The sequence below is a fragment of the Talpa europaea genome (genome assembly GCF_964194135.1).
Source record: "Talpa europaea genome assembly, chromosome: 10".
Classification (NCBI taxonomy): Eukaryota; Metazoa; Chordata; class Mammalia; order Eulipotyphla; family Talpidae; genus Talpa; species Talpa europaea.
The window spans coordinates 42,071,063-42,095,340 of record NC_140077.1 but is presented as its reverse complement, the minus strand read 5'-3'; the positions used below and the strand labels follow the sequence as shown (position 1 = coordinate 42,095,340).

The following is a 24,278-nucleotide window of genomic DNA, read 5'->3' as shown; positions in this document are numbered from 1 at the left end:
TGGGGGAGGCTTCCATGTCAGGGGCCAGGGAGGCCCAGCCCAGAACCATAGTTACAAAGAGTGAATTTTAACAAATGAGCAGCCGCAGGCGAGATAAGGAAGTTGGGTCCACCGCAGTGGGGAGGAGTCTCTTCACATCCCATCCTGTGTCTCATGCCTGGGAGGGTGGCACTGGGGTGGCACTTGGAGGGGCTCTGTCCAGTGCCTATCTAGACCCATCTGTGCTGTTGGTCCCAAGTCGCAAGTCCCAGGGAAAGACTCTGTACACAGCTGGAAATCCTGAGACTCCTAGGTTGTGGATCATTTGGCATCTGTAGCTGGTGAATGTCACATCTCTGGAGTAGAATCCCAGCACCCCACCATCCTTGAGACAAGAGCCAAGCAATGCAGCCGCCTGCTCCATGCAGCATCCAGATAGGTTGAGGTTCTAGCCACCAGGGGTATCTCGGAGTCTTGGATCAAAGCAGAAGGGAAGAAACCAGAGCCAAGGCCACGGGGCTCACTCACAAGGCCGGCCTTGAGTCGAAAGCACCGGGCCCAGGCCCAGCCACAATTGCCAACTAACCCAGTTGGTTTAGATGACCTCAGAGTTTGGGGAGTCAGGGACAGGTTCTGCAAAAAATAGGGGAAAGCAGAGTGAATGGAGGTCCCTTTGTCCCCCCAGATGTACACCTCCCACCCCCAGGAGAGAGAGGATGAGGTTGATACCCTGCAGGCCACAAGACCAGCAGGACCTTATAGACTGCAGTGCTGTGAGAGTTGGGGAGCACTTACCCAGGGATGGGAAGAAGACATCCCCCGGGCCCTGTGGAGATAGAGGAGTGTTTGGCTCTGAGAGTAGGTGCCGCCCGGACTCAGAAGGCTGCCGTTGGGCCACATAGGACAAGGGAGGCCTGGGTTTGGTCTCCGGCATCCCCTGGGCAGGTGGAGAGACCTCGTAGCCAGGGTTTTCAATTCCTTGAATGTTGCCGCTAAAGAATCAGAACTGAAGGTCAGTTGTGCTGCCTGGGGTTTGCCTCTGGCCTCCCATCCCCACCCGCCACTTTGACCCTTTCCCCCACGTGCCTTCCCAAGCCTCAGTGGCCTTTCCCAGCAGGAAGGGAGGCTCCAGACTCGGGGGACAAGGCTGGGGGCTGCACACTCCCACCTGCCTCAGCTGAAGGCATCAGGGCAGCTTCTGAACTGACCCTGTGGTCTGCCCCTCTGCCCTGGGCTCAGCCCAGAAGCCTGGGCTCAGAGGCACTTCTGGGACACCAGCTTCAGGAATCTAGGGACAAGTTTCTCTCTGGTCAGTAGAGTCAGTAGCATTAGGACTTAAGTTCCCATAGCTTGCCTTGAGCTAATGGGAGGACATCTCTTCTCTTCCTGCTTGGGAGTGGGGCAACTTCTGAAGACCTCTCCTCTCTCAGATTCTAAACCACCCCTAGCAGGACTTTCTTTGTCCTGTCTTGAAGACCATCCCTTTCAAACACCCAGAGGAGCTTTGGGATTGAGATTGCAGATACCAGGACCCAGTTCCTCAGTGTGGCTCCTTCCTGAGCATGCCCTCTGAGCCAGGCTCCATGCCAGCTTCCCGCCCAGAAAGTATAACACACACTCCCCCGTCCCTGCCCTCTGTGACCTGCTACCTCACTCTTGACTTGGTCAGCCCCTGCTTCTGTGGCCTGCAGTCAGAGCTTTTTCCTTGAATTACCCTGTGGAGAGGAGCCCCGACTCCAGGTGTGCTGGCCTGCTTTGCTTGTTTCAGTATCTCCAGCTCAGCTGTTTCCTATCCCACCTCTGTGGCTGATCACTGAGGCCCAAAGGTGGATATGTGCTACATCTAAACAGCATCAGAGCTGAGCCTGACTACGCTCTACCACTGAGGAGTGGTAGGGAGAACAGCCAATAGGCACAGATGTGTAGGCCACAGTGACAGGTGGCAGATGCGCTTCTAACCAGACATGCTAGGCGGCGAACAGGGACCCTGCTGCACAGAAATATCTCCTTCCTGACAGCTGGCCAGGGAGACCACATTTGTATTCTCAGTCCTTTGGTAGTGCAGCCAGTTACCATGAAGTTGAGAGAGGGAAAAGATCCTGCAGAAAGAGTGGGGGAGGAGAACAGACTGTCCTGGCTAAAAGCTACCCCTCTCCCTGTGCATTAACTCCAGCCACAGTTTGGGTATAGACCTTACCCTACAGTGCCACAGGCCCAGGGAGAGGCAGGGAGGGAGGACCTGCCAAGCTCAGAGTCTGGGTGGGGCACCTGTGGGGAATTTTCTCGGGAAGGTCTCCATGGTTCTTACCTGTCCATTCGCACCAACTCCTGGGCACCTAAGACAAAGGGACAGAGAAACTGGTCACACCCCTGTCCATGCAGGCAGATGCCCCTCCAAGAACAGCAGCAAGCCCAGCCAGAGCCAAGGCCAGCCCTGGATCCCCCTGCTGTTCATTTCAGAGACCCAAATGGCCTGTTTATCCAAAGCCAAGGCTTTAATGAGCATCCCAGTTTGTCTAATGACAAAACTTTGCATTTTGCAAGTGTGTACACAGCAGGTGTCACATAAAGCAGCCACTGCATCCTCCTACAGCTTGACTTAGGTGGTATTATACCTTTGTGATCTAAGTGTCAATCAAAGGCCTTGCTCCTGAATCTGCTGTTTTCTGCTTGGACATTTGCCATGATTTACTGTGTACAGGTGTTTTAAGGTCAGTTTCTCATGTCACTTCCTCCACATTGCCAGCAGAGTGGCTCTAGAGGTGACAACTCCTAGAGGGAAACTTTGGGGGTCTGAGACCCTACCATTTCTCAGTCATTCCACATATTTTCTCCTCATTCCAGGTGCTGCAGCCCTGCCCTACTCTTGGGGCTCCCCACTCTTGGGGTTCCCCACTCCACAACCCAGATGCAGTGGCCCCAACTTCCTTCTTTGTTGCAGCTCCCCCATCTCCACAGATCCTTTTTGTTTCAAGAGCTTCAGTGCCCATTACAATGAGGAGGCATATGTGGGGGGCGCTACCACAACTGGACACAAGCGGGAAGTTGCACAAAATTTCCCAAGATCTCTGAGGTAGCAGAATCATTTACAGGCAGCTCCTGGGCCTATTTCCCAGGGGTGCCCTACATGACCTCAACCCACCCTCTCCACCACCCTCTGGAGGATTGCTGATCCCACTTTAGAGCTGGGGAAACCAAATCTGGGTAGGTTTCCACCCCCACTGTCATCTATTGCAAACCGCTCTCCTCAGGGCTCCCAGCCTGGTGTCTGTCCTGAGTGTGGCTCATTTCTGAGCACGCCCTCCAGGCCAGGCTTGGTGCCAGTGTCCCACCCGGAGTGAACCAACACATCTCCCCATCCACCACGTCCCCCTTTCCAGGCGGACTCCTGTCCCATGGCCAGATGCCTGGGATTCCCATGTGATTTCTGTCCCCTTGACTCCAGCAGTTGCTTCTCTAGAGTCTGAGATCAAGAAAAATAACCTAAACCTCTACTTCCTCTCCGTTTTGCACTTGGTTTCTCTAGCATTGTCCCCCCTGGCATCTCACGTGTCTGACACTAAGAATCATATACCTCGTTTTCAATTTTTTTTTTTTTGGAGGGGGCTGGGGGACTGACCTCCAAACTATTTTTATTAGAAAATTAATGACATCTCTGTTACCACATCTATAAAATCTGAGCGTGAGGTGATAGAAAACGACTGCCTAGCACAGAAATGGGATTTGTTTGGAGGTTTGAAGGACATGTCAACAGCCAAGCTGCCCCCTGGATCTGCTTGTTCCCTCTGCCAGTCCAGCTCTTCAGCACCCAGGTCATCTGTCCCTTTCTGGTTCCTTCCTGAGGGAAGTCATCTTGCTGAAGGTGTCCCAGTGCATGGAGTAGGAAATACTCCCTGGGGCTCACCCCGGCTCCCTGTGTCCTCTGGGACAGCCCCGCAGTATCCTAGCCTGGGAATGTCCCCTCTCTGATTTTCCTTCCTCCAGCTGGGACTTGGGCAGGGCCTCGGCTCAGTCTCTGGGGACTCTGTGAGGAAGGCTGTGAGGCAACAAAAGCAGGAGCACAGGCCCCTAGCTTCCACACACCCCGCCCGTCATAGGGATTTGTTTGTTTTCCGGTTCCTGTTCCCTGATGAAGGCAGTGCTGTGGTCTGGAATGAGGAGACAGCAAATACCTAGGGCCCCTGTCTCCCGCTCCTCCCTTCCCCTCCACCATGGAAATGCTGAAGCTCCGCAGCGCTTTCTCCCCCTGCTTGAATCCCTGGGATCCTCTTTCTGCTCCAACCCTTTACCTGCCTCCTGCCCCACCTTCGACCTTGGGGGTATTTCTGTAGCTGGCTCCTGGTAGGTTTGGGGAGAGAAATAGGGACGTCCTGAGACAGGTGGCAATAGCCCCTAAATGACCAGCTGTGGCGTTCCAGGTTGGGCCCCCAACCAGGGTGTCAAGTTGCTAAGGGCCAGCAAAAGGAAATGGGGTGTGAGCCAGAGCAGCGCTTCCTCCATTACCTTCTGCGCCAGGCAGAGGGAAGAGGCCAGGGAGAAAATGCCAGTTCCAAGGGCAGGGAACTCCGCACCCTCCTGCCGCTGGAGGACTCAGACTGGCTGAGGCTAGTAGGTGGGGTCAGAGGGAAGCCAAGGGGCATTGTCACCTGCAGAGGAGGGTGAGAAGGTGCTTGTCGCCATGACTTAAAGCCTGGGTTTCACCACTTACTAGTTGGGTGACTTACGTCAGTTACTTAACCTCTCTGTGCTTCAGTTTGTTTTGCTGTAAAATGAGGATAATGTTAGGACCGAGGTCTTGGAGTTGTTATGAGGAATAAGTGAGAGAATATAATGTAACAGGCTGGGCTTGGTGCCTGGCACAGCAGCCCTACCACTTAGGGGATGTTGACTAAGGCACTCAGCCTGGTGAGCATTTGAATATAACCCATCTGTGGTGGATTATATTCTCTGGCAAGACTGTGAGTTGGAAGCTCCGAATTTGGGTCCCAGCTCTGTCCCTTACTAAGTTATATTGCTATCTAACTTAGTTATATATAACTTACTAAGTTATATTGCTATATTAGGTTAATTTTTTAATCCCAGTGATTTTAGGTTTCTCATTTAAAAAAGGAAAGAGTTGCACTAAGTTATCTCTAAGACCCCTTTCAGCTCTGGTCATCGAGGGTCATTTTTGTCTTCATGATCACTACACTAGTGACCGCACAAGTCTGTCTACATGGTCCAGACGGTAAAGCAGGTTCCCCAAGCATTTTCAGATGGCAGCATTTTTATGAGCCAGTTTGAGCTACTCCATATGATCATTCATTCATTTAGCAAGTATTAATTGAAGGCACCTACACTGCCTGGGGTTGGCGAGCACTCAGGCCCTGTGGCCATTGCCATTAGCTGTGCTCCATTGAGTCCAGCTCCTGGCAGGGACTGCAGCAGCTCCCATCTGTGGAACCCCAAGTAACTGTGCTCCCCCTCACTTTTGCTAATCTCAGGGGCTGAGTTGGAGGCTGGGGCAGGTACTCAGATGCCCGGTCATCCCAGACAGGCAAGGATACTCACGGCGGTTAGAGGCCACCTGCCTTTGCTTGTAGACCAGGAGCAGGATGAGGGGAAGGCAGAGGATCCCCACGATGCAGGCCCCCGTGGCCACGGCTGCAGCTGTGATATCTGAAAGGGCAGAGAGGCAGCCAAGATCAGGCCCCATTCCCATTGCTCCTCTTTATGGGAAACTGAGGTCTGGAGAGGGAACACCAGAGAACAGGGTGCAACCCACCTTACCCAGACCTCACAGCCAGACCCTCAGTGACCTGCAGAGGCAAAAGCAGGTCTGGGGACCTGCTTTTCAAAGAGCTCCTCATGCCTCCTCCCTCAGTGGGTCCAACACAGGGAAATGAGGTCAAGGGCTTACAACTCAGGCAGGTGGAGGGAATAGAGAAGGATCTTTTTCCTGGCCCATGGGGGAAAACTCAACCACCCTGGGCCACAGGTTGTGCCCTTAAGAGTTCCCATGCCACAGAATTCAAGGTCAATAGGAGCCCAAGTGATAAATAAAAATTTGGAAACAGTAGTGATGACTATCCAATTTTGTGAGCATAATTAGTGCCTCTGAATTGTATACTTCAAAATAGTCAAAATGGAAAATGTTATGTATATTTTGCCGGAGGAAAATATAAATGAATATAAAGGCCAAACTCATCAGGCTGGACTCCGAAAGCCCCACCTCTTGCTGTGACACAAGTCATGGGGAAAACCCAGGACAAGAACTAGAAAAATGTGAATCTTTGGCACTTTTAAATTTTTAACTTTCTAGATTACAAAAGAAATAAAGTTAAAATATATCTATATGCAATTGTTTCCACTCCAAAGAGAATCACTATACAGTGACCCTGTGCAGAGTCTGGAAATGTTCCCTGCACGTACAGCACATGTGGGAGTTGCTGGTCCCATGGGCATGACTTGGGCATCTCTGTGCTGGCACCGAGCTCTACCTCATTCTGCCCATGACTTTATCATCTGGCTCACCCACGATTTATTGTAATAATCTGTTGGCAGACACATAGGTTGCTTCAATTTTTTGACATAACTAATAACATAGCAGTGAACTCCTCTGTCCACATATTAGCTCACTCGGGCACGCACATCTACATAAATCCCTAGCAGTAAAATACTGGGCCATAGAGTGTGTGCATTTTCTTTTAGACTGTTGCTAAAATCGCCCTCCAAAAAGATTGTGCTGCTTCGGGTTCCCACCAACAGCAGGAGAAACTTGATTTATTTTAGTCCATCTGCTGACTCCAGAAGTTTAGCTGGGAACAGACGTGCCCGCAGAACCACAGCCAGAGTAAAGCACATTTCCTTCCCAATTTTAGCTCTTCCCTTGGCCAAAAGATGAGCAGGGATACCTTGTCACAGTGTCAGTTGGACTCCAGGGAGCTTTGGGAAAGTGGATGTGCTGAGTGCTGCCTTTGCCCTAGTCGCTTAGGAATGAAGGCTGTTTCTCTCTCATTGTATTGCTAAACAGACCCTGTGGTGTAAACAAGCTTTCAAAGGTTTGCTCACACCGCAGAAAAGAACAAACTGTTTTCAGGCACTTTAGAAGTACCCACTAGTACAGGAACAGTTGCTGTGCTAATTACAAAGCAGGTTCAGCTCCACATTAGAGCAGGTTCACCACAGATCTTAGAGAGGCTGCATTTTGAGGTGGAATAGTGAAAGCAAAGATATGTATAATTCAGACAGTTGAGTATTTCCAAGTCCTGCCACGGGTTTATTTTTGTGGGCACTATCTGAGAACCTGGTGACACGGAGCACTTTTGTAGTCATCAAAGCAGGTCTCCTCAGGACTGGTGCAAGCACTTGGTGCAAATAAGCAGAGCTCAGTAAGCTCCGCTCCCTGCAGGGCTTGGGAGACTTGCCCCACCCCCACACTCCACCCAGGTGCTGCCAGTTCCCAGGCAAAGATTCCCCCTCTGCAGCCCCTCTAGGAGATCAGGACTTTGCTTTTTCTACAACCTTAGCTGAAAGTAGAAGCTGGGAGAAGGGGCAGGGTTTGGGGACAGCTCTATGGGCTCAAGTGCCCTCTGAAACCTTGGGCTCTTCAGCACAGTCCACCCTGGCCATAGCTCCCAACTCCTCCCTGTACTTGTTGGCCAGTACCTGGGAGTGGGAGGGGTCCTGCTTGGTAGCCATCGAGAGTCAGGCTCCTCCTGGGAAGATGATCAGACACCAGCAGAGAAGGCTGCCAGGCCAGCACCGAGGATGGTGCCAGGCCCTTACACAACAGGGCAGGGTGGGAGGGACTCCAGCTATTCAGTGGGTCTTTGTCCAGGGCCTGCCAGGTACCCCATGGCTACATGCGGAGGAGGGTGTTTGTGCTTCCTGGTTCCCTAGGAACGATGAAAGCAGCCTGAGGTGGAGGGAGGTGGGGAGGGTGGCAGGATGGGTGGAGAGGTACTTCTTGGGAAAAGAGTTACCTAGCCCCTTCTCCAGGCTCAGTGAAAAACCACAGCCCCTCAGTAATTTAGGGCTCTTTGAACACCTCAGACTTCTTCTCTCCCTCTCCCCTGTCATCACCTCCCCCCACAGGCAAACTGGGGCTTTCAGGTGATCTTAGATGAGCTATCCTCATATTTCCCAAAGATAACATAGGAGACTGGGTGCAGTTTGAGAAGGAAAATAAAACTCAAGGAACTGTTTGGGTGGAAGCATAGCTAAGTAGTCAAGTACTACATAGGTAAGTGGCAGTGGAGGGCAGCACCCAGAAACCAGCCCTTAGTGGGACCCACTGAGCACATAGGTCCCACAGCAGATGCTTCCAAATTATTTAGAAAACATGTGTCCACTGCTGCCATCTATTTGCCATCTTGCCTTGGCACAGGGGAATGAATGAGTTGACTAGGGAAGCCATTCTAGCTTCTGAGTTAGAAGTAATAATGGCCAAGATTTGCCTAGCACTTGCTGTGTGCCGAGCATGGTACTTAGTGCTTTGCATGTACAGTTGTGTATCGCTTAATGGCATTCCAGCCAATCATGGACACATATGGGACAGTCCCAATTGGCCATGACAGAGAGCCTAGGTATGTGATCCGTTACACCCAAATCATCCAGGTTGGTGCAGTTATACTCTGTGATGGTCACACAATGACTAAATCACCCAACAATGTGTTTCTAGAACATAGCTCCCTTGTTAAAAGACACAGGGCTGTATACTTCATTTTCACCTCACAACCTGAAACGTCAGTACGGTTATAATCGTCTCCATTCTACAGGTGAGAAAATGAAGACACAGAGGATTAGCAACTTGAGTGGTTTCAATGTCTGTGCTTATAGCCACTTCATCACACAGCATTTCACTTGAATGGACTCAAGTTGAAACCATGGCCTACACAGTAGTTAATTTTTTTAAATTAGTTGCCAACATTTTAAAATTGAGAGAGTATGTCAAATCTAGACTTGTGCCTTTGCTTGAAAATTGAGTGACTGGCAATTGACATGCAGCAGTTGAACCTGGCCATACCGACTGCAGCTGGGTGCTACCTGTGGTCCCCACCCCTCCCTACTATCTTATTCCTCAGCTCCCAGCCCAGGGGCATTTGAGTTTTTGACCCCTATTCAGCCCTTTAGATAGCTCTGAGTGCCTCCCTGGGAGTAGGAAAGGGATAGGCTAGTTCCCATTTCTCATACACATGTGGTGCCCAGATAATGGAAATATATTCCAACGCCCCTACAAAAGTATAGCCTGATTTCTCCTCATCTGGGACCACAACCACCTTAGTTCCAAGACTCCTCTAGAGCTGTAGTCTCCAGGACAGAGAATTTAGGAGATCAGAAGAGGACTCCAGAGGTCACTGAACTCATCCCCATGCTCTCAACAGGTGGGACAAAAACAAACATGTTCCTTAGGCCCACAGGAAGCCAGCTCATGGTGGCAACAGCTCAGAGAAGCAAGCACCAGAGTGAGGTTGCACAGACCCACAAATAGGAGAGGAAGGAAAGTGTCATAACTGAGAGCAGAGTTTACTGGCACAGGAAGGCTGACCCACTCTTGACAGTGAAGTTTACCAGCCTCTTACCTGTGGCCTCTTACCAGCCAGATACCTGGGATTCCCAGGTGATTTCTGTTCCTTTAATTCCAGCAGCAACTTCTCTATAGTCTAGATCAAGAAAAATAACCCAAATCTCTAATCCTTCTCCTTTGTGCCCCTGGTTTCTCTAGCATCCCTGTCCCCTCTGGCATCTCTCACGTCTGAACTTTATTCATTTCAGAAAGACTGGGCGGACAGAGGTTCAGGCAGAGTTTGCACATGAGAAGCAGGTGCTCTGGCATTGCCTCTGGGCTCTGGGTCTGAGAGATGGGGAGCAAGAGCCTTCATCTGCCTGGATATTGGTTTTGCCATCTGTAGAGTGGGGGCAGTGATGGAGGAGGCTGTTTCTAAGTGACTTGCAGATCTGTGGGAGCTTCAAGGAAGAAGTAGGACTTGGGGGTGTTGCTCAGAGTGGAAGAGGCCATGGGGAAGTGAACACTTGTGAGCCCTGGCAGTGAGTGCACACTGTTTTGTACGCAGGCACTGTATGTGCACAGTTGTGACACTGCCAGATGGGAAGGAAGGGGGCTCTGAGGCCTCACTCTGCCCTTTCGGGGAGCTGCTCCAGTGGAGGAAGTGAGGATGGCAGTGGCTTGATGGCAGGGTAACATGTGAGCTCTGTGGTGTACAGGGAGGGGGGCTTTATTTAACTGAAGGCTTTCTTACTTCCATGTGGGTCTGGCTCAGACTGAAATGTGTTCTAAATGTAGTTGGAGAGAAAGTCACTGCAGCCCTTGATTTGGGGTTTGCTGGGGTTATAGTTTCGCTGTTCTCATTCTAGGCTTTGGGCTTAGTGCATGTCCTCTTGGAGGGCAGGAAGGAGGGTGGCACTTCTGTTTCTCTGGGGCCTGGGCAGGAGCTGGTTCTCACTGGATGCCCCAGGAATTCTGACGCATAGAAGAATGTGGAAGCTAACACCCTCTCTTCTCAGAAGAGGGGGCTGTCCCAGACACCTCCCTTTCCTTGCTTTCCTCAGGCTGCTGGGCATTCTCCCCTGAGCTCTGAGTGCCCAAGTGTCCCCTCAGAGCAACACCTCCACCCTTGTAGTGCACATCTCTGGGTAAATACCAGGGAACTGAGTGCCACCCACTGTACTGCCCACCCAGTCTACTCTCCTGAGCTAGAAGGTGAAGTGAGCAAAATCCCAGCTGAGCTGTTCTGTCAGCCATGTGAATTTGGATAACTTATGTCACCACCTCCAATTCCACGTATGTAAGGTAAAGATGGTGACGCCTCCTTCAGAGGGTGCTCAGAGTCCACGGGGCTACCAACACTTGAAAGGATTTAGCCTAGTGCCTGGCACACAGTAGGCACTCTAGGGCCTCTCCCTCCCCCAAGCACAGAACAAGGACTTTGAAGTAGCTGGATCCATGCCAAGAGGAGCCCCTGGCCTCCCAACCTTCCTGTGAGGCAGCAGGCAGGTGGGCAGGAGCAGACCCACTAAAAACAAGCTCAGCAGGCTCTGGCTGCCAGCAGCCATCATGGAGCACTTGCACTGTCTGGAAGTGACTGCCTGGACACAGGACACAGGGAGTCAGGAGCCAGCCCCCTCTGCTGAGGGCCTAGAAGGGGAGTGAGCCACTGGGGGCTGCAGTCCAGTGGCTCCAGGGAAGGAGGAACCAAGGGAAGGAGAGAAGAGAAGGCAGCAGAGAAGAGAAGGAATAGGGATATCTGTGGTATCTGTGTTCTTGGGGCAGGGAGGTCAGAGATCAGATTGTGGGGTCTAGGTCCAGAATGAGGACAGACAGAATAGAGAACCCAGAAGGGACAAGAGGATGGTCCCTTACTTTCACTGTCTCTGGGGGAGGGTGGGTATGCGATGCACTTGGATGATGCTTCTTTGCCTGTAGGAACAAAAGAGAGGACTTGTTAGATGGCTGTCAGGCCCAGGAGGCCAGGCTTGTCCAGGCCACATGCCTCTCTCCTGTCACAGATACACTTGTCAGTGTCCACTTGGCAGCGTTGGCCCAGCTGGAACCTGCACACTTGTGCACACACATACATACACCCCTGCCAGTTCTCAGGCCATGCCCAGGGTATGTGTATGCCTGCTGGCACCCATACCTCCTACTCCGATACCCCTTGCTCTCTGATCCGGACACCCTTAGACTGTTCACCAGCTCACACCCAGGTCACCTAGCACTGCCATAGTATTGTTGTAAGTAGTTACACTCTCACATTTAAAAGTCCCCCCATCACAAATAGCCTCCGTCACGCCTAGCCGACCAGAGACTTAAACCCAGCTCCATACTCCTCCCCGTCTCACACATGCTCCCTGGAGCACCACCCAGATAGCAGCACAATGTGAGACACCACATCCCATCATCACCCAGTCCTCTCCTCTTACCCTCCCACGCAGGCCCACACACCTTCCTCACAGTGATACCATCCCAGGTAGCCCTCACCTGGCTGTACCCGCAGCTCTATGGCACCGTGGACCCTCTGCTCTGAGTGGTGGTGCCTGAGCTCCACCACCAAGCAGCAGTAGAGACCACTGTCCATCAGGGTCAGGTTGTGCATGATGATGGAGAAGTTGCCATGGTGGTCAGAGACTGACTCCAGCCCATGGTGCTGGGCCAAGACCTGGCTGCTGCTGCCACTCTGGTGGGCTTCGTGGTGCACATGAAGGTCCTGGAAGGTGAGGTTGCGGATGGGCCAGCGTACTGAGCAGATCTGCATCTCGCCCCGTGAGGTGCGGTACCACGTCTTGTAGTACATCACGTCTTGTGCTTTGACCATGGGGCCCAAGAGTCTGCAGGTGAGAGTGACGTTCTGCCCCTCGGGACACACGTACAAGGAATATGGTGTGGCGACCTTGAAGGCAGCCACCAGACCTGCCCAGAGAGATGATGAGAGCCCGTCACATGGCTGAGCCAGCAGCACCACAGGTGCCCCCAGAGTGAGAAAGAGCCTCAGCCTGGGGCTCCAAAAATGTAGGTTGCCTTCAGCCATTCCCCAGCTACAGGCCTGGGCAAGTCAGCCAAGCACCCCAGCCTCAGCTTCTTCATTAGTTCAGGAAGCCAACTCCATCTCAGGCTGAATGGGAGGACCTTACCCAGCTTACCCAGCGCCTGGCGCTGCCGGCCTCCATGCCCAGTGCTGTAGGGGTGGGAGAGTAGAGGCAGGATGGGAGCAGAAAGGTTATTTGGGAACAGTAGCTCTTTGTTCTAGGTTCTGTAACACCTTTTGGCCCTTCCCACTCCTGGAGCTGAGCTCTGCCTTCCCACCTCATCCTGAACACTAATGGAAGGCCTGGGGGGCCAAGACCTCTCACTTGGAGACTGAGCGTGTGTCCTGCTCCCCAGGCACCTCACCTAGCTGGGCAGGCAAGGCCTGCCTTGGTGATAAAGCCCCACAAAGCACAGACCAGCACCCGCCTTTAGAACACTGGGGAACATAGCTTTCCTGGGGACAGTTGGGTGACTTCTTGAAGGAGGGAAGACTTCTTGAAGTCTATCAAGACTTCTTTAGGTCTCGATGGGCAGACAGGATTCCAGCAAGTAGACAGGGTGAGCTGGGCCAGGTGGTAGGGAAGCAGGAAAACCCAAGGTGTCTGAGGGACAGAGACCCAGCCTTAGAAATATTTTCTACTTCATTTTGCTTTCAATAAGCAAATGAAGCCATCTGCTGCTCCTTTTTGCCCTCCCCCAAGCCCTAAGTATTTAACTGTGTTGATGAAAGTACTGGCTTTTGAAAACAGACTCCTAGGGCTGGAGTCTTAGGTGCTTTATCAAGCTGTTTGTGCCTCAGTTTCCTCACATGTGCAATAAGGAAAATATTAGCTGCAATAATAGTGAATGAAAGGACACAGTGAGGTAAAGATAAGAATGGAAGTAAGATGTGAGCTCGAATGCCCTCTGCAGACATATGAAGAATAGCTGTGAGCATCATGCATCACGCTACTTTAATTGGCATCTCAGCAGTTGCTGTCAGGCAGGCAGACAGAGAAGGAGAGTTTGAAAATATGTACAGAATCCAAATGGGTACGTCCTTTTCATTTCCAATACCTGAACCCAGGTAATGCCTCTTCCTCTTCCAGACTGGCCTTCCCTACATTTAAAGTCTGGGACCTACCACCAGAGCTGAGAGCCTTTCCCAGTCAGGAGGGAGGCAGCCTGATACAGTTTTGGAATTAGACCAGACTGCATTGGAGTCCAATAGCTGTGAGTCACTTGCCTGTGAGCCTCAGACTCCTCACTATAAAACAGAAATGCCAATGTCTACCTGGCAGACTTGAGGCAAGAAACATTTCCTAGGAGTAAAAAAACGTTTTGCACAATAGAATGGAGACACCAGCTTCAAAGTATTTCCCACTAAGGTGTGAATGACTGATAACAGCTTGTGATCCAGTCTTGGAGTGCCTGCATATTTAAAACAGTGTGGGAGGCAGCCAAGCCATGGCCCTAAAGAATGTCTACAAGGGTAGAGTTTTAGGACCCAGAAGGAAAGAAAGACACACCAGTCTCCCACTCATTCAGCCACGTGTGAGAGGGAGCCATGTCTGGGAGCCCAGATTTTTGGAAAGTCATTCCTAAAGTGAGCAAAGATTTCAAAACTTGGTTGGGAAGATGTAGGTCTTCATGCAGAAACAGAGGCCCCAGTAAGAGAAAGTAATTTGCCTGAAGTTCTGGAGGATATGAACTCAGAACCTGGACTATGGGAGTTTCAAGTAAATCAGGATAGATACAGATCTAGAAGTAGTAGAAGAAATAGCATGTAATGCATGCTATGCTGAGTACCTTAGAAACATTTTTAACAACTCTATAAAGTAGCTGTTATTTTAATTCCTGTTTCACTGGTACGGAAACTGAGGTATTAAGTAAGTCAATGAAGATCACACAGTAAATAAGGGCTAGAATTAAATTCCAGCACATAGATAATCTTATGACAAAAGTTCTGAAACTGACAGCCCGCAGGCCACTTCCAGCCTTCAGACATGATAAAACATGATAAAACATTTGACCCTTAAAGTACTTTTTAAAAATTTGAGATTGACATTTAAAAATAAGGAATTTGATATGAAAATTCGGACTTCTAGTTTCGCGTTGAAAGTCAGATTAACACTAAACTAACTCCTAAAAGGCAATAGCGATTACAGGAGAGTAGCGGCCTTCTCTTTAGAAGATGTATTAGTGTTCCAGTTTGCCACAGGCCCCACCACTCCTCAACAGCCTCTAAATTCTTCACTCTCTCTCGCCATATTTGCTTGGCCCTGTGCCAGCTCCCACCAGCACCCCTCCCAGCTGGTGTCCTATTTTCCATTTTTTCGTTGTCATCTCAAGCCCACCCCAGAGCTGAATCGAGGCTTAGAATCTAGTCCAGATGTAGCAGTATTTGCGTGAGCACGCGCCTTGAGGGTTATAGAGAGGACTGGCTCAGTAGAGACCTGGGCCACAGGTCTGGGTTGGTAGAGAGGAACAGGCAGAGTCGAGATGGGGGCAGAGGCAAGAAGTGGAGCACAGAGCTGAGTGGGGGGAGGGTAGGACTGCAAAGTAGACTGGTGTGGGTGAGGGGGGGTAGAGATGTGGACAAGATGGGGCCCACTTGTGGGTGAGGTAGGGCAGAGTGAGAAGAAGCAGCTGCGCCACCAGTAGGGAAGCAGGCCCAGCATCCTCAGGGTCCAAGCAATTGTGTCAATGATCACAGAATTTCCCAAACAGCAGTGGGGACCAGATTTTCAGCCCCAGAAGCAATTTACATGAAAATTCACAGAGAGAACTGGGGTTCAGACATAGGGGTAGGGAGCATTACTCAATCCCTATAACCCTACACACCCTAGAACAACTTCTTCCCCTTTTCGAGAAAGGAGAAACTGTCCTTGAATTCAAGTTTGGGGGGCAGGGAGTGTGCCGCTTCAGCAAAAGGCCAAGATAGGATTGGGCCAAGGGTCCACCAGGTTTTGTCCTTGGTGGGGAGAGAAAACATCCTGGTTGTTGTGTCTGAGGCTCCAGCCAGGACAAGGCCCACTGCAATCTGTGCTTGGGAGGATACTCAAGGGCATGGCATTGGAGAAAAGAGTGGAGACCCCATGCCGCCCGCAACTACGCACGCGCACGTGTGTTATCAGGGGATATATATAGCCCAGCTGGAATTATAATTATTTGGCAGGAGGATGTTGCTTATTGTCAGAAGCAGATCCTTTTGGACACCTGGGGCATTGTCGGAGACGGGAGAATGGGAGGGGAGGAAGGCCCTGGCTCCAGGGTGGCCGCGAGCATGTGAGACAGGAAAATGCCCCCAGCTCTGGGCCTGAGCCTGTGCCCAGGCGGGATCCATCCAGTCATTGTGCTGCGCTCTGACCACTGGGTAAGGAACAGAAGCACCTAGAGGAAGAATGCTGTGAACCCGGGAAAGTCCAGGTCTCAGGATTAAAGCCCTGGCCCAGGCAGGCAGACCCCTGGGCCCCAGTTCCTGCTTAGCCACGCCTTTGCTGTGTTCCCTGGGGTGCATTCCGTCTTTCTCTTGGCTGCCTTTCTTCATCCTCTCTTGAGAAACTCCCCACATTCCTAAGCCCTCTTTAGCTCTGAAACCTATGGTAAGAGCGCAGGGCTATCTTTCCTCAGGGAAGAGGAAGGGCATAGGAAATGAGCCACAAGGGTGATCACAGGTGTCCGTGACACTTGAATGTTAGGTTTTGCTGAGTAATTTAGCATTTAATTCTCATAACACCCCCTGGTTGTTTATTTTTGTCTCCATCTTAAAGATAACAGGCTCAGGGAAGTAAAACAACTTGCCCAAGACAACACAGCCCTCCATGACTAACCTGAAACCCACAGCTTGGGCAGGCAACCCTACAGGCAGGAAGGGACTCCCACCCTGCCCCGGGCGGAGCTGACACCTTACCCTCCAGCCACGAGAACTGAACTGGAATTGACTCTGCTCTCCATGCAGCCATCCTTGTTCTGCCTCAGACCCAAATTAAAACATCATTTTTTCATTCCTCAAATATTTACCGAGGTTCTATCATGAGTCAGCCTAAGGCAGAGAGGCCTCGGGGGTGCAGAGTTGCATAAGGACTCTTTGCTCAGAATTTAGTCCTATTTCTGCTGCCTTCTCTCTGTGGGACTCGTGGCCACAGGTGGACTCGGCCTTTTGTCAAACACTTCTGTTTCAGTGCAGGAAGGGGACCTCTTGCTTGGGCTCATCTCCAGAGCATCTTTCATCACCTTCACCTCTGTCCACCCAATAGGCGCCTGGTGAAACCCTGGAGCCCCAAAACCCTGTGGGTGTGGACTAGATGGATGGGTGTGGGTGTGGACAGGCCTGTGTATTTTCCCTGACAAGGCCTGAACTTAGCCCACTGTTGCCTAGGAAACACTCTAGCCTTTGGAGACGGGTCCCTGATGATTAGTCAGGCCTGGGAAGCCCCACCCAAATATCTCCAGCTGCTCCAAGTAGTAAATAGTTACTGGTTGCCTGCTATTGCCAGCCTTGTACAAGGTGCAAAGGATCAGATCCTTGTCCTCGGAGGAAGCCACAAGCAGATGTGGCACTGGCCTCTAGCTCCCTGCCAGGTGTAGAAAAGGTGTAGGGAAGGGCTAGGCTCAGTAGTTATCAAGATGCAGAGCACAAAGGGAAACAGAGGCAAGGCCCAATCTGGACTAAATGTGCCAGCCCTGAGCTCCAGGAAGTCGGCCTGGCTGGCAGGTCCGCCTGTGGGGCTCTGGCTATCTAGGACAAAGGGTGTCTCAGATGTGTTTATTGATACCTGCCCCCGCAGGAAGTGTCCATTCACATCAGGCCAAGGAGACCGGGAAGGGGAAGCCAGTCTCTATTGGAGGAAGCCACACTTCCAGCACCTTGGGAAAGCATCCATGCACCCGGGGCTGGTGGCTGTTGGCCAGCGCACATCCCTGGGGAGGCATGGGTGGCTATCCAGTGGCCCTGTTGGTGGACACTTGCCACAATTACTCCCTCCATCCCTGAGGATGACAGTATGCAGCCCAGTAGCAGCCCTTGAGATCCTGTGCTGTGTAGACTTCCTAAGGCTCAGTCTTTTCATGCCCTGGCCTCAGGGCAGGAATCTCAGTGGCAGTAGTAGCGAAGGGCAGTTAATCTGCACTGGGCATCATTCTAATCACTTTTACGTGGATTCACTAATCTTCCCTCCCTCCCCCCAACAGATGAAGAAAGAGAAGCACAGGGCAGTTATCCCACAGTCTCACAGGTGGCAAAAATGGTAGTGTCAGGATTTAAACCCAGCTAGTCTGGCCCTGGAGATCTGGGGAAACTGTCTACCTTCTAGACAGGAGAGATAGCCAGGGATTGATTAGAGGCCCCACCTTCTTGCTGCAGATAAACAGGGGACCTGACCAAAGAGGACCCGGTTTGCCTGGGCTGCAAGCTCCTTTTCCCTCTCCTGAGCTTACTGGGATGGTTAACTGGCCCCAGTACAAGAGAGGACCCAGCTGGTGCCTCTGCCTTTATTTGGACATAAGCTCTGGCTAGGGAAAGCAACAGAGGTTGGGAGAACTGGGGGCTGGAAGAAGACCAAAGGGGCCTTCTGAGCCTATTCTGGCATCTTAGGATGGGAACACTATCCCATCTCCTTTCCACTGGGAGAACTGAACTTGAACTATCCCCTGCCCCAGCTAACACTAGGGAGGTAACTTCTGTAGTGATAAAGAGGCATTCACAGCATTCATAGTTTTACTTTTTGTTTTACATCACTATAGAACATTCAGTCACATAGAGAAAAGGTTATTACTTTTTTAGTTCTCTTTCAGTTCTGATTATATCAAAGAGAAAGCTCCATTTTGATAGCAATATATCTTTAATATGTCTTCTATCATTTGCTAACCTCTTTTTTTTTTTTTTTTTTTTTTTTTGCAAGGGACAGCATCTTTCAGGCTCAGAGCCTTCCCCGGGCTACAGTTTCCAACCAGAATTTAATACCCTTATTTGGTTTTCCTGTCACGTGCTTTTATGATTTTGTTCTATTTATTGACATTGATATGGGCTTTCCATTTATGACAGTGATATAAAGATTCCTTTTAGAACATATTTACTTAAGAAAGAGTAGATTTAAAGGAAAGTGTAAGTACCTATGATCATAGGTAGATACTACAGAGTTCCCAAAGGTAATGAGCATGTGACCGAAGCTGGGGACACACTGCTGTGGGGCTAACATCCAGAAAAAAGTGATCAGCGCGATGGGCCTCCCCGGTGGCGCAGCGGTTGAGCGCTGGGTTGCGAAGCTGCCCGCGGCATCTGCGGCGCGGGTTCGATCCCCGGCTGCTCCCCGGCCCCAGAGGAGGATCCCACATGGTGCGCAGACCTCTCCTGCCACCCGCTGCTCCCCTCAGCAGTGTACTTCAGTCCTTCTGCCTGCTCTGCTCCCCACTCTGGCTCTGGTGAATTCTCTCACCCTCCCGCGCTTCTGACTGTACCCAGTGCATGTATAAACAAAACAAGCAAATATAATAAATAAATAAGTAAAAACATGCCTCTATAAAAAAAAAAAAACTATAAAAAAAAAAAAAACTACACTGTGTAGTTTATAAAAAAAAAAAAAAAAAGTGATCAGCGCTGCTGAGACTGTGTCTCCCAGCCTGTCTGTGGCTCAGATTAAGGGGGAGCAGAGTCAGGACTTGACCCCAGGTCTCCAAAGAGAATATGATCCTAGATATGAAGGTTCGAGGAACTGGACTTCACTAGTGAATTGCTGAGGGACATGATGGTGGCCATTGTCCTCTCTGGATGATCAGCCAAAGTAAGCAGGCTGAGTATTGAGATCAGTTCCAGGAAGATCCCACGGAGTCGGGCAAATGCAGGGCTGGACTTGCTTTGAAGTTGTAAAATCCCTATGTCTGGGGGACTCTAGGAGAATCCACAGGGGCCTCCTGGGACATTGCAGAGTATGGCATTGTAAGTGCCCATAGGTGTTACAGGGGGGCGGCCCCGTCTGTGCATCCTTCAGACTGACCTTCTGGATCTTTAGGAGTCCAGTCCCAATGAAACCAGCCAGTGACTCCATGTGCCCTGGGCACTCTGTAGGCAGCAAGGAATGGAACTGAGGCGGAGAACCAGTGCACGTCGCCTCCAAATGCAAGAGACAGCAAAATATGTATGGCCCAGCAATAACCAGGTGCCAGGCACTGTGTTAAGTGCATTGGGTCTTCACAGCAGCCCTCTGAGGGGAGTGCTGTGATCACCCTCATTTTAGAGATGAGGAAACTCATTCTGGAATACTGAGTAACTTACCCAAATTCTCAAAGCAGTAAATGGTCATCTGAGAATTTTAACCCAAGTCTGACTTGACTCCTATGGCAGAATTCTCAGGTAAAGGGGCAGTAAAGGGCAACCAATTCCAGATCCCTCGCTTCGCCATTTCCAAGCTTTAGGCATGCCCATACTGCTACTGAGGGGGTCCCCAGGGGTCACCAGAAACCACGTTGCCAATCCCTGGTTCAGTCTCCCCTGGTCAGGTCAGACTGCTCCTGGGTGGACCTCCAGCTTGGGACCTCAAACTTGGTATTCAGGGCTTAGTCAATGCTGGCTTAAGGGGTCACTGCCAATAGGCCAGGTGGGCACCAGGGAACCCTTCTTCCTTTCTTCTTTCCCTCAGTCTGCTTGGGCCTAAGACCCCATATGCTGTATGTGCATGGGGGTGGCCTCTTTCAGCTTCACAGCAAGGTACCTCCCCACTGGACCCAGGGTGATTAGGCCCCAGCAGGGCCCCAGCTTTGCTTGGGAAATTAGAACAGTTAGCCCAGCTCCGAAAGAAGCTCCCCATTATTGGTGGCCCCTGGCATTGCCTGTCTCATGCCCATGGGCTGGCCTCAAGGTTGTTTCTCCCCACCCCCACCCCCATCCCAGGGCCTCCAGGCGGTGGGTCTTGGATTTCCTAAGAGTTGACCATTGCTGCGTCAGAGCCTTGCACCACTGGGTTGCTCAACAACGTTGTTTACCATAAAGGGCTAGGTGGGGTCTACCCTTCGGAGCCCCAGTGTGCCTCCATGTTGGGTACTCCTGTGTTAGCCTATGAGGACGTAGTAAGGACAGTAACTGATAGGAGTCCTAGGAATGCCTAGAGGGGAAGGTCTGCTGAGTCCCAGCTCCCTGGGTGCCCCCAGGCCATCTCAGCCTAAGTCAGGTCTAGGAAAGGGGTATCTTCAACTTTTCTGGGGCTCTTGAATGTGATATTCTCCACCACCAGTCTCCTGGTGCTGGCCCAACCCCAAGAGCTAGAGGATAGGCCTATACAGCCACTTCCATGCTACCTTCAGAGACATAAAGGCTTTGACCTTGAGCAGCCCTGCACAGGGCAGCCCCGCCCCGCCCCACAGCAGGCCAGTGAGCAGGTCTTTCCACGGTCAGATCCTCCTGACCATGCCTATAACCAGACCTCCCATCTGTTATCTGCTATGTTGTGCACTGTACCAAGTAGTAGAATGAATACTCATTAGCATGCCCATTTTAAGAATATTGAGAAGATTCATCTGCATACCCAGAGTAATTCAAAGCTAAGAGAATGCTGCTGAATCCTTTTAGTGTAAAGTTGCTCAGTTATCTCCCTGAGTAGGGCCCAGAAAGAGATGACCCTTTGGCATATCAAGTTGTTTGAGGAACCAAGACCTCTGGAGGTGAAGGCTTCTGGACACATAGACAATATGGAGTGATGCCCACGTAACCTGTCCTTGGGAGGACACTCAAGGGCTTGGTCTAGGTCTCTCTCCTACCTGCTACTCCACAAACTTGAGCTCTATTCCCTAATTGTCTAGAAATCAGTTTCCCAAATTGGGGCTGCTGAGCAGAAAACAGGAAGGGCCTCTAGGATTACTTGGGGAGGATGGGAAGCCAGGTTGTCTGTGGTGGGCAGGTGCTGGCCGGCCTTCCTGCCTACCACCATCCCCTGCTGCTTCTAGAAGCCTACCCTGTCATGAGCCGTGGCTTTGGTGCCCAGACTGCCCCCTGCACTCTTCCTAGATGATGTTCTTGGCTTTTGTCCTGGAGACTATTGAGGCTGGGCCTGGGGTAGTTCTGTCTGTGGGGTATGGACTCTCTTCCCCTTATCAGAGGCCCAAACCAGTCTCCAAGTGCTGAGATAGCATGTCACAAGCAGGCCCCAATTGCTCCTGAGGTGTTTTCCAGGTTCTGTCAGCCTCCTCCCCTCCCTCTTATATTATCCCCCCCTGTGCTGCTTCTGATCCTCCTCCTGGGTCCCCGTGCTAAAGCTCCCACCTCCTTCCTGCCTGCTCTAGCTCCCTGCATGACTTATACTTTCCCTGGGCCCACACTTTCCCCATAAAGTTAGTTCCACAGGGTGCCTGTCAGCCCTCTCTTCCCTTAAGGCCCAGACTCTGGTCAGGCCAGAACCAGCAACCTCAGTTCCCACCCCCAGGAGCCCCAGGATACTACCTGGAGTTGTGGTGAAGGGGCACCTTCTTATATAAGGTCTCTGTGTTTGAGCTGAGAAAAGTGAAGCAAAGAGATGCCAAAAGTTGTCTAAGGACACAGAAGGGGCTCGTGGCAGACTGGGGAAGTGTCCCACATCCTCCCAGTGCCTCCACACCCTCCCTGAGCTATAACTTCACTAAGATGCCAGGAATCAGCTCACATCAGACCCTCAGGGTGGGGAGAAAGGCCGATGCTGCCCCTCTCTGATGGTGGATCAGTTACCACACTGACCAGTGCGCCTCCCAAGGCGAGTGTCAAAAGAGGCAGGAGGGTCAGGGAATTGCCACAGGTGTCATAAGCCAGTGGCATCCATTAGGACACATTGGGGTACCCTCTCCCCCCCGCCCAGTCTTTCTCCTGTTCTAACTTCTCAAGAAGTTATTTGATTCTGGGCTTCCTAAACTAGGAAGGGTTGAACAGGCAACTGCTTGGGCAGCTGTCAGAGAATACAACCATGTTCATCAACCAGCCGGGACTCTTGGCAGAGAAGCTGCTGTCTCACTGCCACAGGGCAGGCATCATAGCACGCTGAGGGGCACCCCGATCCTGCCCCTGCCGGTGAGCTCCTTAAACCTGCCTACCTAGCCCTCCTCGGAGAACTCTTCCCCGGCGTACAACTTCCCACTGACCTTACCTCGGGAGGCAACCAGGAAGAAAGCAAGTAGTGCAGGTCCCCAACTCCGACCACCAGCCTCCGGGACCGGGGGGACACCCATGTCGCTGTCACTGTAGGGCAAAGCAGAAAGGGCTTCAGGGGCAGCCCAGCCAGCGCGGGCCACCAGCGGTGTGTGCAGGAATATGCGAAATGGGCGGACGCAGCGCCTCTGGCTGGGAAAGCTCCCAGCAAGTGAGTGCGAGTTGAGAGAAAGCAACTTGCCTACCAGAGCTGCGCCAGAGTCCCACAGCGCCCCTGGGGGGCCTTAGAAGCACTGCCTCTTGAGGGGCGGCATGAGCAACTTCCTGGAGTGTTTTTTCACTGCACCCCAGTACTCCGGTGACCCCCAGAGGGGAGAGTAGCCAGCCTGTGCCCTAAAGAGTCAGCTCCACTTCAAGTCTTTTCCACTATCCCCCATTCCTTTTTGGAGAGGATTAGAATTGTTGCACAGCCCAAGAAGTGTACTGGCTCTAGCTTAGCAGGACCCATGATCATCACAGTATCTGCCCTTAACTACCGGTCTTTGACTTGCCGAAGGGCAGGGTTTTGAACCCAACATCCTCCAGCCCTAGTAAGTAGCAGGCACTTCCAGCTGTGAGCTAAGTGAATGAGTGAATGAATGAATGAATGAATGAAATCTAACTTGTAAAGAACTAGGCAGTTTGGAGCTGGCTTGTGCATTTGCTTACATATACACACACACACACACATACACACACACAGTGTACAACGGGCTGGACACCTTCCTACACTGGAACATGCTTATGTGTTCAACTTCTGGAGCGTGTCTCATAGAAACTTACTGGTGCTCCTTTCTCCCAGGCCCTGGCTTCTCTTTGCACCATTGCTCACCCCTGTGCTCCAGACATCTGCATTCTCACCACGCTCACCTCTAACCCTCCACTTTTGTGCCCCTGCTGGTGACTTTGCTCCAAATCCTTCTCATCCCTGAGGAGGGCTCAACTCAAATCCTTCTCCTTCCTAAAGTGCCCTGAGCTTCCCGTGAGGGGCCCCCTTCCAGTCCTTCCTGTCTGCACCCCCTTCAGCTATCATACCAGACCTGGAGTTACCAGCCAATTGGTTCTTCACCTGGGCTCACCTGCCCTCTGAAACTAGACTGAGCGTTGGGAGACTGAGGCCTCATTGATATTTCTGAGCCCCTGGCACAAAGCTGGAGAAAAATGGTTAATGCAGTCTTCTTTGAATGGACAGACAGACGAGTAAGTGAGTAAGTGGATTTCCTAAATGGAGAAGTGGAGGTAATGGTGACTGGGCCAGGCATGGGGAGAGGCCGTAAAAGGGAAGGGGATGGGGTCTAATAGAACTGCACTGTGGAGTACCTCTCTCTGCCTTTGTACCCAGTTTACAGGCTGCTGCCTCCAGGGGCTTTGCTAGCCCGTTAGGAATCCAGAGCTCACAGGCAACATCCAGGCTGAAGGACAGAGGACAGCCAGAGTTCAGCTGGGTTGGGAGTCAGGGCAGTAGCACCAAAGGGTGGCCCAACCTAAGTCATAGGTTCTCTGGGAGCTCTCAGCCCCCATTCCTAGGCAGGGAAGACATCAACAGAGGAAGGGTAGGGTGTCATGTTGTAACCAGGCAACCTTGCATAGGTCCAGTCCCCTGAACCCCCTTGAATGGAAGCCCCAAAGACTACCAGGATATAACCCACA

The 24,278-nt window shown here is 51.5% G+C and overlaps 1 protein-coding gene across 1 annotated transcript; it reads right to left on the bottom strand.

The window, feature by feature from the left end:
- Positions 1 to 574: 574 nt before the first annotated feature.
- VSIR (V-set immunoregulatory receptor) lies at positions 575 to 22,669 on the bottom strand (the record flags this gene model as incomplete). Its single annotated transcript, XM_084245672.1, has 7 exons — positions 575 to 612; positions 775 to 971; positions 2,288 to 2,315; positions 5,530 to 5,637; positions 11,342 to 11,398; positions 11,960 to 12,388; positions 22,588 to 22,669. The coding sequence occupies 7 exons, from the start codon at positions 22,667 to 22,669 to the stop codon at positions 575 to 577; spliced, it is 939 nt and encodes a 312-aa protein (XP_084101798.1).
- Positions 22,670 to 24,278: the final 1,609 nt, after the last annotated feature.